The sequence below is a fragment of the Piliocolobus tephrosceles genome, chromosome 21 (genome assembly GCF_002776525.5).
Source record: "Piliocolobus tephrosceles isolate RC106 chromosome 21, ASM277652v3, whole genome shotgun sequence".
In the NCBI taxonomy this organism is placed as follows: domain Eukaryota; kingdom Metazoa; phylum Chordata; class Mammalia; order Primates; family Cercopithecidae; genus Piliocolobus; species Piliocolobus tephrosceles.
In genome coordinates this window covers 3,640,887-3,654,924 of record NC_045454.1, presented here as the reverse complement: position 1 = coordinate 3,654,924, position 14,038 = coordinate 3,640,887, and the positions used below count along the sequence as shown (strand labels likewise).

General features: G+C 47.6%; 1 protein-coding gene across 1 annotated transcript; it reads right to left on the bottom strand.

The window, feature by feature from the left end:
- Positions 1-3,880: 3,880 nt before the first annotated feature.
- On the bottom strand, positions 3,881-13,234 carry ZNF543 (zinc finger protein 543). Its single transcript, XM_023184395.1, has 4 exons — positions 12,845-13,234; positions 9,886-10,012; positions 6,925-7,020; positions 3,881-5,538 (listed from the first exon to the last, which is right to left on the bottom strand). The coding sequence occupies exons 1-4, from the start codon at positions 12,860-12,862 to the stop codon at positions 3,977-3,979; spliced, it is 1,803 nt and encodes a 600-aa protein (XP_023040163.1). The 5' UTR covers positions 12,863-13,234; the 3' UTR covers positions 3,881-3,976.
- Between the last annotated feature and the right edge of the window lie 804 nt (positions 13,235-14,038).

The following is a 14,038-nucleotide window of genomic DNA, read 5'->3' as shown; positions in this document are numbered from 1 at the left end:
GGGCCTCAATAAACAGAGGAACGTACCATATTCATGAACTGCAAGACTCAACAAGATGTCAAGTCCCACCAAAACGATCTTTAGATTTAAGGTGATTTATATCAAAATCCCAGCAACATATTTCGCAAACATGCAATATATATGCAAAGCCAAAGGAAAAAATTGATATGAAAGCCAAATCAATTTTTATTTTTTATTTTTATTATTTATTTTTTGAGACAGTCTCGCTCTGTCACCCAGGCTGGGGCACAGTGGCACCATCTCGGCTCAATGCAACCTCCGCCTCCCGGGTTCAAACAATTCTTCTGCCTCAGCCTCCCAAGCAGCTGGGATTACAGGCAACTGCCACCTTACCTGGCTAGGTTTTGTATTTTTTTTAAGAGATGAAGTTTCACCATGTTGGCCAGGCTGGTCTTGAACTTATGACCTCACGTGATCTGCCCACCTTGGCCTCGGAAAGTGTTGGGATTACAGGCATGAGCCACTGCGCCCGGCCCCAAATCAATTTTTAAAAAGAACAAAGAGTGAGGAATAAGTTTACCCTATTTTAAAATTTACTAGCTAGCAACAGTAATCAAAATAGAGTGGTACTGGCATAGGTTTAGGCTCAAAGACCAGTGGCATAACATAGAGAACCCAGAAATAGACCCATATGAATATACTTTCTTTTTGTTTGTTTTTTGAGACGGAGTCTGGCTCTGTCGCCCAGGCTGGAGTGCAGTGGCCGGATCTCAGCTCACCGCAAGCTCCGCCTCCCGGGTTCCCGCCATTCTCCTGCCTCAGCCTCCCGAGTAGCTGGGACTACAGGCGCCCGCCACCTCGCCCGGCTAGTTTTTTTGTATTTTTTAGTAGAGACGGGGTTTCACCGTATTAGCCAGGATGGTCTCGATCTCCTGACCTCGTGATCCGCCCGTCTCGGCCTCCCAAAGTGCTGGGATTACAGGCTTGGGCCACCGCGCCCGGCCCTGGTGAGGAGTTCGTAGACATGACATAAAAAGAACAAGGAGGGCGGGGCGCAATGGCCCACGCCTATAATCCCAACACTTTGGAAGGCTGAGGCAGGCAGATCACAAGGTCAAGAGATGGAGACCATCTTGGCCAACATGGTGAAACCCCATCTCTACTAAAAATACAAAACTAGCTGGGTGTGGTGGTGGCACGCATCGGTAGTCCCAGCTACTTGGGATGCTGAGGCAGGAGAATCACTTGAATCCGGAAGGCAAAGGCTGCAGCGAGCTGAGATCTCGCCACTGCACTCCAGCCTGGGCAACAGAGCGAGACTCCATCTCAATTTAAAAAAAAAAAAAAGGACCGGCCGGGCGCGGTGGCTCACACCTGTAATCCCAGCACTTTGGGAGGCCGAGACGGGCGGCTCACTAGGTCAGGAGATCGAGACCATCCTGGCTAACACGGTGAAACCCCGTCTCTACTAAAAAATACAAAAAACTAGCCGGGCGAGGTGGCGGGCGCCTGTAGTCCCAGCTACTCGGGAGGCTGAGGCAGGAGAATGGCGTAAACCCGAGAGGAGGAGGAGCTTGCAGTGAGCTGAGATCCGGCCACTGCACTCCAGCCTGGGCTACAGAGCCAGACTCCGTCTCAAAAAAAAAAAAAAAAGGACCAAGAGATGTCTTCAAAATAATGACATGCATTAATGCAATACAAAATGGCCTTGCCTACAATAGAAAACTATACATGTGGTAATTAAAAAGCTCTGAGTGCTGGGCGCGATGTCTCACGCCTGTAATCCCAGCACTTTGGGAGGCCAAGGCAGGCGATTACCTGTCAGGAGTTCGAGACCAGCCCGACCAAAATGGAGAAACCCCCATCTCTACTAAAAATAAAAAATTAGCCGGGCTTGGTGGCACATACCTGTAATCCCAGCTACTCAGGGAAGCCGAGGCATGAGAATTGCTTGAACCCAGGAAGCAGAGGTTGCAGTGAGCCAAGATTGTGCCATTGCACTCCAGCCTGAGTAACAAGAGCAAAACTCTGTCTCAAAAAAAAAAAAAAGGCTCTGAAGAGGGAAGTCCCACTAGGACACCCCTCTCTCTCATAGCAGAGAGCTAGTCTCCTTTTTTTTGAGACGGAGTCTAGCTCTGTCACCCAGGCTGGAGTGCAGTGGCCGGATCTCAGCTCACTGCAAGCTCCGCCTCCCAGGTTCACACCATTCCCCTGCCTCAGCCTCCCCAGCAGCTGGGACTACAGGCGCCCGCCACCGCGCCCGGCTAGTTTTTTGTATTTTTAGTAGAGACAGGGTTTCACCGTGTTAGCCAGGATGGTCTCGATCTCCTGACTTGATCTGCCCGTCTCGGCCTCCCAAAGTGCTGGGATTACAAGCATGAACCACCACGCCCAGCCTCCTTTCTCTTTCTTTTGCCTATTAAACCTCTGCTCCTAAACCAAGTAAGTAAATAAATAAATAAATAAGGCTTTGAGGAGTTCAAAGTGAATACATGATTATTTTTACTACTGTACAACATATATTTTTAATGAGGTAATACTATCACATGTGGCTCAAAATCTGTCTTAAAAATGTTATCAAAAAGGAATTCCAAAATGCTCTAAATGTGTATCATTTTAATGAAGACTAAGTCCATGGTGACAACTGTGAAAGTCACACATCCCTACATACATGCACGCTGGCTTACGTGTTAAAATTCCACTTAAAGAGAATTTTCACACACTGTTTAAAAAGATTACAAATGACATTCCTTCTATGTGTTTGTTTTTCTGAGTTTATCACGATCTTTTAAATGAATTCAGCTACATACTGTACTTTTGGGGGGCCTTAATCTGACCTTTAGAAAAGTGAGGTGGACCTCAACTCTCTCAAAGGAGAGGTAAAGAAGCTGAGAAACCACAATCATAGGAAAAAAACTAAGATACCCAGATACCCAGGATTACTCTCTGCACGAACAATTACACTATCATCCCTATCCCAGGAAAACTAAAAAAAAAAAAAAAAAAAAAAAGTAAACCCACATCAAGAAAAAGTATGTGTATTGGGTAAAGACATCCGGTGAAAGTTTTTTTTAAACAAGCATCTGAAGTGGACAATGTGTCCAAACATATTGACATCCTTATCTCCTTATAAAAGTGTTTCATAACTCAAGCCTCCGTATTTTTTATAAAGATGTATGCTCCTACACCTCAAGAGTGGAGAATGTTGCAGGACTAAGCAAGCTTTCACCAAATGTTTTCAAACCGCTCGTCTAACTGTTCAGACACTGGGCAGCAGTGAATGTACCTAGAGGAAAAATAAAGGGGATGAGATTTTTTGTTTCTGAAACATTTCCCTCTCCCAAATAAAATAAAAAAGGGATGACAAATTGCCATAGGCTTGTCAGACAAGTCTAAAAGAAGCTGTGTTTTATTCCTCTTCCCTGTATCTCCTTCTCCTTTGTTTAAATATCCCTGAGATAATATGTCACTGTAAACTAAGAAGAAAGATGTGGCTGAAGGTTTTCCTAAGTGCATAGTAACCACTGGGTCTCTCTCATGGGGGAATTCTCAGATGGAGAATAAGACTCCAGGCTGGTTCAATTTCTAACACGATTGTTCAGATGACAAATGATAATCTATGACACGTGGCCGGGCGCGGTGGCTCAAGCCTGTAATCCCAGCACTTTGGGAGGCCGAGACGGGTGGATCACGAGGTCAGGAGATCGAGACCATCCTGGCTAACACGGTGAAACCCCGTCTCTACTAAAAAAATACAAAAAAAACTAGCCGGGCGAGGTGGCGGGCGCCTGTAGTCCCAGCTACTCCGGAGGCTGAGGCAGGAGAATGGCATAAACCCGGGAGGCAGAGCTTGCAGTGAGCTGAGATCCGGCCACTGCACTCCAGTCCGGGCGACAGAGCGAGACTCCGCCTCAAAAAAAAAAAAAAAAAAAAAATCTATGACACGTTTTCTCAAAGACAGGATGCTTATCAAGTTTCTCTTCAGTATGAATGGCCAGACGGTACGATGTTCCTTTCACCACAGATTTTCTTCAGTGGTGATATTCAAAAACTCTTTCCCTAATAAAAGTTCGTGGATGTTGACTGAAGTCTGTGCAGTCATAAAAGCTCTCCCCACATCTGTCACAATGGTAGGGTTTCTCCCAGTATGAATCCGTTGATGATGTGTGAGGGAGGAGCTGCGATTAAAAGCCTTTCCACACTCACTGCATTCATACGGCTTCTCTCCAGTGTGAATGATGGAGTGTCGAATAAGGTTTGCGCTCCGGCAAAAGGCCTTCCCACACTGGATGCATTCATAGGGTTTCTCTCCAGTGTGAATCTGTTGGTGCCTCGTAAGGTGTGAGCTGCGGTTGAAGGCCTTCCCACACTCCACGCACTCATAGGGTTTCTCTCCAGTGTGGATGCTGAAGTGTCGAATGAGGTCTGCCCTATCACTAAAGGCTTTTCCACATTCTTTGCATTCATAGGGTTTTTCTCCAGTGTGAGTCCTTTTATGCAAGACAAAAGTGGAGTAGTGGGTGAAGGCCTTTCCGCATTCACTGCATTCATAAGGCTTCTCCCCAGTGTGAATCCGCTGGTGCTGCTTGAGGTGTGACCTGCGGTTGAAGGCCTTCCCACACTCCATGCACTTATAGGGCTTCTCCCCGGTGTGGATGATGTGGTGCTGAATGAGGTCTGCACTCTCACAAAAGGCTTTTCCACACTCGTTGCATTCGAAGGGTTTCACTCCAGTGTGAATCTGCTGGTGCCACGTGAGGTATGACCGGCGGTTGAAGGCCTTCCCACACTCAATGCACTCATAGGGCTTCTCTCCCGTGTGGATGATGTAGTGTCGAATGAAACCTGGCCTATCTCGAAAGGCTTTGCCACACTCTTTGCACACAAAGGGTTTTTCTCCAGTGTGGCTCCTGTTATGCAAGACGAACGTGGAGCGGTGGGTGAAGGCCTTTCCGCATTCACTGCACTTGTAAGGCTTCTCTCCGGTGTGAATCCGCTGGTGCCGTGTGAGGTGTGACCTGCGGTTAAAAGCCTTTCCACACTCCATGCACTTATAGGGCTTCTCCCCAGTGTGGATGATGTGGTGCTGAAGAAGATGAGTGCTCTTGCTAAAGGTTTTCCCACACTCTGTGCATTCATAGGGCTTCACTCGAGAGTGAATCCGCTCATGCTGAACAAGGAGGGAATTCTTTTTAAACACTTTCCCGCATTCCTCACATTTATAGGCATTTTTCTCTTCACAAATCAAGGAATCTGTAACTGGTCCATGTGACTCACATTCATAGAGACCATCTTCTGTTGAAACTTGTTTTTGTGTAATCCTTGTACAGATACCATCATCTGACCCCAAACCATCACGTTCAGAACTCATTTTCTCCAGGAGCTGCTCCCCCTGGGAGTCTATCCCTACTTTCGAGTGGACTTCTTGCATTTCAGATGGCCCATCTTGATCCTTGGCTTGTCCTAATTGGGAGTCCTTTGAGACTCCCTGTGTCAGCTGCTCCTGGAGTAAGACTTCCTCAGGCAAGGCCAGGTGAAAAAAGCTAGGCTCTGTGGTCTTGGGTTTTGTGTTGTCACCTGGAAGGAATACAATACACAAAAAGGCTTATCAGAGATGGCATTATAGAAGAAACAAAGGCCAGGGACAGTGGTTCATGCCTGTAATCCCAGCACTTTGGGAGGCCAAGGCAGGCAGATCACCTGAGGTCAGGAGTTCGAGACCAGCCTGGCCAACATGGTGAAACCTGTCTGTACTAAAAATACAAAAATTAGCTGGGCATGGTGGTGGGCGCCTGTAATCCCAGCTACTCAGGAGGCTAAGGCAGGAGAACTACTTGAACCTGGAAAGCAGAGGTTGCAGTGAGCTGAGATTGTGCCATTACACTTCAACTTGGGCAACAGAGCAAGACTTCATCTCAAAAAAAAGAAGAAGAAGAAGAAACAAGATCAGCATTTCAGTGAGAACAAGAAGATGTAACAGTACCCTCACCCTCCCAAAGTGCTGGGATTACAGGCATTAAGTCGCCATGCCCAGCCTAGAGTAGATCTTGAATGAGAAAATAATGCTGGGCACAATGGCTCATGCCTGTAATCCCAGCACTTTGAGAGGCTGAGGCGGGTGGATCACCTAAGGTCAGGAGTTTGAGAACAGTCTGACCAAAATGGAGAAACCCCATCTCTACTAAAAATACAAAATTAGCCAGGTGTGGTGGCACATGCCTGTAATCCCAGCTACTTGGGAGGCTGAGGTAGAAGAATCACTTGAACCCGGGAGATGGAGGTTGTAGCGAGCCGAGATCGTGCCATCGTACGCTGGCCAGGGCAACAGTGAGAGACTCCGTCTCGGGGGAAAAAAAATTGGGCCAAAAATAGAGTCTGCCTTATAGGACTATAGTGAAGATGAAGTAAAACACTACATATACTATGTTCGGCAGAGAGCGAGGCACTGAGTAAAAAATAAATACATGTTAGCCATAATTTTTTATTATGGGTTAGTGAAGTATATACATCTGGGACCTAACTTGGAAGTACTTAAATTTAAGATATAAGAGGCCAGGCTTGGTGGCTCAGCATTTTCGAAGGCTGAGGCAGAAGGAGAGCTTGAGCCCAGGTGTTTGAGACCTGCCTCAGCAACATAACAAGACCATCTCTATAAAAAATTTTAAAAACTCAGCTAGGCATGGTGCACATGCCTGTAGTCTCAGCTACCTGGGAGGCTGAGGTGGGAGAATCCCTTGAGCCCAGGAGGTTGAGGCTGCCGTGAGCTATGATCATACCACTGTACTACAGCCTCAGTGAGAGAGTGAGATCCTGTCTGAGGAAAAAAAACAAAAAAAAGAGGCTCCATGGATCCCAAGCACCCAGAGAGACCACAATAAGACTGCCCACAAAATTCAGAGGCAGTGTTCACTTGTCCATGTGCAGGCTGCCATGATCCCCACCTTCCCAGCTGTTGGCTCCTACCTGGACAGGAGCTTTGGGAGAGGTCTTTCTTAACAATCCATAGCTCCTCTCTGCGATCCAACTGGTAGATCAGCTCTGGTTCGAACAAAGGACAGCCTGTGCATGGAGAACGAAAGAGGACACAGGGAGTTAGGTTAGAAGAAAGAAACTTCTCAATCTGAGCTGGGACTTCAGGATGGGGAAGACCATGAAATGAAGCTATTCTCAGCTAAGCAAAGAAAATGTTAAACTGTGACCATAAAACAACTAAAAAAACACCATCTGGCTGGGCACAGTGGGTCACGCCTATAATCCCAGTACTTTGGGAGGCCAAGGCAAGTGGATCACCTGAAGTCAGGAGTTCAAGATCAGCCTGCCCAACATGGTGAAACCCCATCTCTACTAAAAATACAAAAAATTAGCCAGGTGTGGTGGCGGGCGCCTGTAGTCCCAGCTACTCGGGAGGCTGAGGCAGGAGAATGGCGTGAACCCGGGAGGCGGAGCTTGCAGTGAGCTGAGATCATGCCGCTGCACTCCAGCCTGGGCAACAAGAGCGAAACTCCGTCTCAAAAAAAAAAAAAAACGACAAAAAAAAAAACAACAAAAATCCATCCTCATTGGGCCCCAAAGACTGTAAGCAGTACTGCTGGCTATGTGACAGTACCAGTTATTTTTAATCTCCATCCTACAAAAATCTCAACCCTGTTCAGACAAATTTTCTGAAGGGATTTTATAATTAGTCCCCATGGCAGGTAGAAAAGCCCTGGTCTCCATCATCTTGCAAATGGCAACCCTGATCATCTGTACTCTGAGGTAGGCAGGTGACCTATACCAGCCACTCCAAAGAGAGAGAAAGCCTTCATTCCAGGAAGAGCTAAATGAGGAAGGCTGCCACTCCTGCTGCCATGCAGCATCCTGGGAATTCTGTGAGGGAACCTGCCTAAAAACCTTACCAAGGGGAGAGAGCAAAAAGGCTGGGCACAGGGGCTCACGCTTGTAATCTCAACACTTTGGGAGTCTGAGACCAGCCTGGGCAACATGGTGAAACCCCATCTCTACTAAAAATGCAAAAATTAGCTGCACGTGGTGTCATGCACCCGTGGTCTCAGCTACTTAGCAGACTGAAGTGGGAGGATCACTTGAGCCCAGAAGGCCGAGGTTGCGATGAGCTGAGATCGCATCACTGCACTCCAGCCTGGGTTACAGAGTGAGAACCTGTCTCCAAAAAATAAAAAAGAAAGAAGGAGCAAAGAAAGACAACTGGCTTGACACCCACCAACCCAGGAGCCAGCCTTACCACTAAGCTTATTTGGTGAGATAATATATTTCCTTCAGGGTTATGAGTTGTGTATGAGCTGATCTGCACATATAGCCCAAAACTTTTCAAAATATAAGGGGGTAAAATACATAAGTACTCTATAGAGAAGTTAATGGCAAGGCAGTAGGACCCACAAAAACACAAGGTGGGATTCATCAGTCATCTCTAAGCAAATGTTCACTCATTTTTGCTATGTGCCTGGCACTGGGTTCAATGACAGTGCAGTGAAAAAGGGGAATCAGACCTTCCTTCAGCTTTGTCAGGATCATGCTCCCCAGCACCTCAGGCGCTTTGCACACGCCGGCCTGCCTACTTGGAATACTACTTGCTCCTCTCTCTTGTTCCTTCTAATTAACTCACTCTTTGGGTCTCAGCTCAAATGTCACTTCTTGGAGAGACTTCCCTGCTGTGGCTCTCGAATCCAAGTCCTTAATCAATATGCCACCCTGCCATAGAACTTCACTCCTAATAGCAAGTCAATAAGTGATATTTATACAATGTAACTATAACCTAGCAAATATGCCAAGCAATTTAAATGCATTGTATTTTATAAACACTGAATTAAATTTAGGCATTAGTTTAGAAAAGAAATAACATATTTGAGATACTGAATCTCCATTCAGGAGAAAGGTAAGTTTCTTCACTGATCTAAGGCTTTTTTTTTTTACATTCTAAGCAAAGCACTACATTGCTACTCAGATGGGCCCTGCATGAAAAATTCTATTTTAGGATTTCTTCACAGGATGCACATTAAGAATGTACTGCAATCAGGACCACATTATAGATGAAGAAATTGAGGCTCAGGCAGAGAAAGTGATTGCCAAAATCTGGGAAATGGCAAATGGCCAAGCTAAAATGGACACCTCAGTCGAGTCATCAAAAGCATTTGGCCAATGTAACCACAGAACTGTACAAAGTTGTTCCAAAAAATGCTGAGTCCAAGTGTGATCCTGCTGATTATGAGGACAATGATTTGGAAAGCAGTAACAACAGTGACAGCAACAGGGGTCACAATTGCTAACCTGCACCCAACCACCTACCACAACACACTGTACTGAACCATTTGCCCTCACACTAGCCCTATGAAATAAACACTATATTGGCCCCCCCACTCCTTTTTTTTTTTTTTCAGATGGAGTCTCTCTCACATTGCCGCCCGGGCTGGAGTGCAGTGATGCACTTGGCTCACTGCAACCTCCGCCTCTTGGGTTCAAGGTATTCTCCTGCCTCAGTCTCCCGAGTAGCTGGGATTACAGGCACCCAACACCACACCCGGCTAATTTTTTGTATTTTTAGTAGAGACGGGGTTTCACCATGTTGCCCAGGCTTGTCTCAAACTCCTGACCTCCTGATTTGTCCGCCGTGGCCTCCTGCTGAGATTACAGGAGTGAGCCACCGTGCTGGCCTGGCCCTTTTTATTCATAAGAAAAATTGAGGCACAGAGATTCCTTAACTTGCCCAGGAACACAAGGATCATAAGCAGTGGAGATGGGAGGGGACTCCTGGACACCAGACCTTGGTCTCCCAAGTGCTACACTCAGAGCAAATGCTGAACACCCCTGTGTGCTGCCGAAGCCTCAGAACAAGTAGGCTGTGGAGGAGAGAGGGAAACATGAGTAGGACAACTCAATCCTAAGTGAGGACTGGACCAGAAGGGGCCTTACCCAGAGACACGAGAAGCCCACAGGTCTCCAGCATCACCTCCTGATACAAGGTTTTCTGGGCTGCATCCAACTGTCCCCACTCCTCCTGGGTGAATGTCACAGCCACATCCTCAAAGGTCACAGACACCTGGAAAATTAAACTGAGATGGTAGTGTTTCCCTTGGAACTGTGGAACACAATTAGAACTTGTCACTCCAGCACTGCAAAAGATGCGCAGTGACCCAAGAATCGAATCACCAAGCATCTCCAGAGGGCCATGATCTGTGCCAGGCATGAGGGGAATGTGGACACTGCCTTGGATAAATTACAGCAGTGTCGGCCAGGTGCGGTGGCTCACGCCTATAATCCCAGCACTTTGGGAGGCCGAGGCGGGCAGATCACGAGGTCAGGAGATCGAGACCATCCTGGCTAACAAGGTGAAACCCCATCTCTACTAAAAATACAAAAAAAATTAGCCGGGCGTAGTGGCGGGCGCCTGTAGTCCCAGCTACTCGGGAGGCTGGGGCAGGAGAACGGCGTGAACCCATAAGGAGGAGCTTGCAGTGAGCCAAGATCGTGCCACCGCACTCCAGCCTGGGTGACTGAGCAAGACTCCGTCTCAAAAAAATAAATAAATAAATAAATAAACACATACATACATACATATATAAATAAATTACAGCAGTGAAGAGAGAGAAGCAATGCAGGAAGCCACTTGACACAGAAATAAGGTTAGGACAATCCTAAGTGGACTGAGAGGCACAGTCAGTCTGGGACATCAGAGGAATGGGAAAGAATAATAACAAACAACAACACCAGCAATAGTAACAACAGCACCCGAGTCTTACCCATCCTGCCTGTGAGACTGCCTCATGCTAATGGCTTTACATGCCATGGTCAAGTGACTAAAAGTCCCCAGCTCAGGAGCCAGACTCCTGAGGTTTAACACCAAATTCCTGAAATCAACACAAGCCTGCTATGTGACCTTGGAAATCTCATTTCATTTATCCGAGCCTTGATGTCCAGGTCAATACAACAGGGTTTTCCACTTCACCAAGAATAGTCAAAAGAGCTGAAGAAAAGCTGTAAAGGAAACATTGAGGCAAAGGGCCACAGCCCCTGAGTTCACCATCACCATCTCCATGTCACACTCAGAGACTTGAGGTCCAGGACCTCTACTAGTAGCCCAAAGCCACATGTCGTATCAGAAGAGACGGAATTTGAACCCAGGGCCCTGTGGTCTATATTCTCATCATGCAACCTGACACTCCTTCATTAGCAAAGTTAACGTACAGTTAATGAGGATGGGAAACATCTGAGCCACCCTGAAAATATTTTGTTTTTGTTTTTGTTTTTTTTTTTTTTGAGACAGGGTCTATTTTGCCCAGGCTGGGTTTGAACTCATGATCCTCCTGCCTTAGCCTCCCAAGCTGGAACTACAGACACATGCCACTGTGCTAGGGTTAGCCACTTGAAAATATTTTCATGGACATGGGCAGAGCAGCATAGCCATAATCACCTACCTCACAGAAGAGTCACCTGAAGTGGTGGCACCTGCCTCAAAGGTGGCAGGGCCTGGACCTGCATCTGCTTCCTTGGAGACTACTTCTGGGCCTCACAGATGCCCATTCTCATAGGAAGAATCCACAGCAAGCTGTCATTACCTTTCCCTGTTTGAGTCCTACCAGAAAGTATCCCTGAGGTCAGGATACTTCAGGAGTAAGGAACAAGAGTCATAGAGGACACAGCAGGTTGTAGCCATGAGAACACGGGCCCCTGACTGGCTATGTATGACGTCTGTCCTGGCTAACGAGGAAGGCACATCTAGCAAAAGACCACAAAATCTTGTGTCCCAAGAGTATAGGAGAAAACCACTCAGGAAACCACTGCGGAAACCACACGGGTCCCCTGCGGACTCCTTAAACCACCAATATACCAATTTTTTTTCCTTTTTTTTTTCTTTTTTAGTCCACACAGTTCCACCAGTATGAAATGCCATGACTTCCCATGCCCAAGACCACCTGCTAGAAGGAGGCCTGCTCACCTTGCAAAGTTTACTTTAGGTGTCATCCCAGGCCTTCCCAACCATTGTGGGTAAAGAAGAGGGTAAAAACACAGGCTGTGATGGTAGACATACCAGTTGTTAGCTTCTGATACTTAAGAGCTACAGTGATGTAAGGCAGGTAATTGAACCTATGTGAGCCTCAAGCTGCTCTTGTGTAAAACAGTGATGACAAGAGAACTTAATTCTAAGGAGTTCAGGATTAAATGAGCTGAGGGTTAAATAATGCCTGCCAATTAGCCTTGATGATTGGACTCTTGATGATCAGCTGTCACTCTTTGCAATTATTTCTTTTCTCTTTGTTCACATAATATCCTAGACAAACTCAAACAGCAACTTTGTAAATATCGTCAGATTCCCTACACAAAAATGCCAGATTCTGGGCAAGTGTGTAACGCACCACTTCAGCCGGAATTGCCAAAAAAGGCACCTCCAAATAGGTGACATTTGGACACAGGCCAGAAGGATGTGAGAGGGAGGCCCTGCGAAGTTACAGGGGCAGTGTTCGAGGTAAAGGGAAGTGCAAAGAGAAAGGCTGGAAAATGGAAGAGGACTGCACGGTCAGGTTGGTGACTCTGAACAGCAAAGGACCAGGGAAAAATGGAGAGACAAGGTCAGGGGTGGTTGGCCAGGGGGATGGGGTAGGGGCTGGCAGGCAACAGAGGAGGTTGGATTTAGGGGAAGTGTGATTACAGCCCTAGAAGGAAGCATCATTCATCCTTCTACTAAGGACTGAGCACCTGTCGGAGGCCAACACTGTTGCAAGACTGCGGATAAAAGAAGTGACAAGCTACGGCCACTTCTCTTAAATAAACGACGGCGACAAAGAAAAATCCTGCGGCTGTCTTGGCTTCCGCCTGCCCAGGAGGCCTCCAGAAGTAGCAGAGCAGCAGCAATGCCGAGACCTCGTCCACTCACCTGCGCCGAGGCTGCCATCCTGGGACCCTGCAGCCCTAGCGCGGCCCGGGAATGCCGCGGCTCAGTCGACCCCAACCCTTCTCTGTCCTGGGTGGGGCGACCTCGGCTGACTTTCGCATTCAGAGCCTCAGTTTCCCCAGAGAAAAATGCGCACAAAGCGGGCGCAGCGTCGGGGCTGAGGAGACGGAGGGCGGCTGTGGAGGCCTAGGTCCCGGCGGGAGCCGGCGGAACACCCCGTTAGGGAACAAGTGGGGGGTCAGGCTCCCGCCAAGATGCGGAGAAGGGGCGTAACAGCCTCATTACCCTTCCCTGCTCAGGCCTCTGGACGCGCCCACGGAGCGGTCGAAGCCCTACACTGTTTCAGCGCCAATCCGGCTCACGGAGATGACGTCATGCCAAGAAGCGGAAGTCCCGCCTCCGCCGCCCAGGCCCGCAGAAAATGCCCCTGTCCTGGGCCGTCATTGGCCCAGAGTCTGCGGCGGACGCAAGGGAGGACGCCTTCTGAATAAGGCAGTTTTTTCCTCACATCTACCCGGTGTGGGAACTCATCTAGCACAGCCGACTCCATGTAAGTGCGCACAAAGACCCCCGCGGCGTCTTAGGGCCGCCGTTTTACTACAGGCACAAGTCGGAGGGTCGAAAGGTCCTTTCTAGCTTAGGAAAATTGAGGTCAGGAGGCGGGGATATTCGCCCCGATTCAGATCATGGGCTGGGCCCAGAATTTCTGCCTCACTTTCCCTCTTTTAGGGAGGTAGCTCATGTAATCTCAGTGCTTTGAGATGCCAACACAAAATAATTGCTTGACGTCAGGAGTTTGAGACCGGCCTGGGCAATATAGTAAGATCTTACTTATATCTATTAAAAAAAAAAAAAAAAGAGCAAGGCATGATGGCATACACCTGTAGTCCTAGACAATGGTCAGTGGGAGGCTGAAACAAGAGGATTGCTTGAGCTCAGGAGTTTGAGGTTATAGAGAGATATGATGAGAGAAAACACCACATAAACACACTGAGATGCCATCTTATCCTGATCAGAATGGCTATTATTAAAAAGTAAAAAAGCAGGCCGGGCGCGGTGGCTCAAGCCTGTAATCCCAGCACTTTGGGAGGCCGAGTCGGGCGGATCACGAGGTCAGGAGATCGAGACCATCCTGGCTAACCCGGTGAAACCCTGTCTCTACTAAAAAATACAAAA

Bases quoted from the DNA above. Each gene is read 5' to 3' on its own strand.
- ZNF543 (XM_023184395.1), bottom strand. The intron at 7,021-9,885 runs GTAAGGCCCCTT...CTCCATGCACAG, and splicing joins TGGGCTTCTCGTGTCTCTGG to GCTGTCCTTTGTTCGAACCA. The intron at 5,539-6,924 runs GTAGGAGCCAAC...TATTCCTTCCAG, and splicing joins CTCCCAAAGCTCCTGTCCAG to GTGACAACACAAAACCCAAG.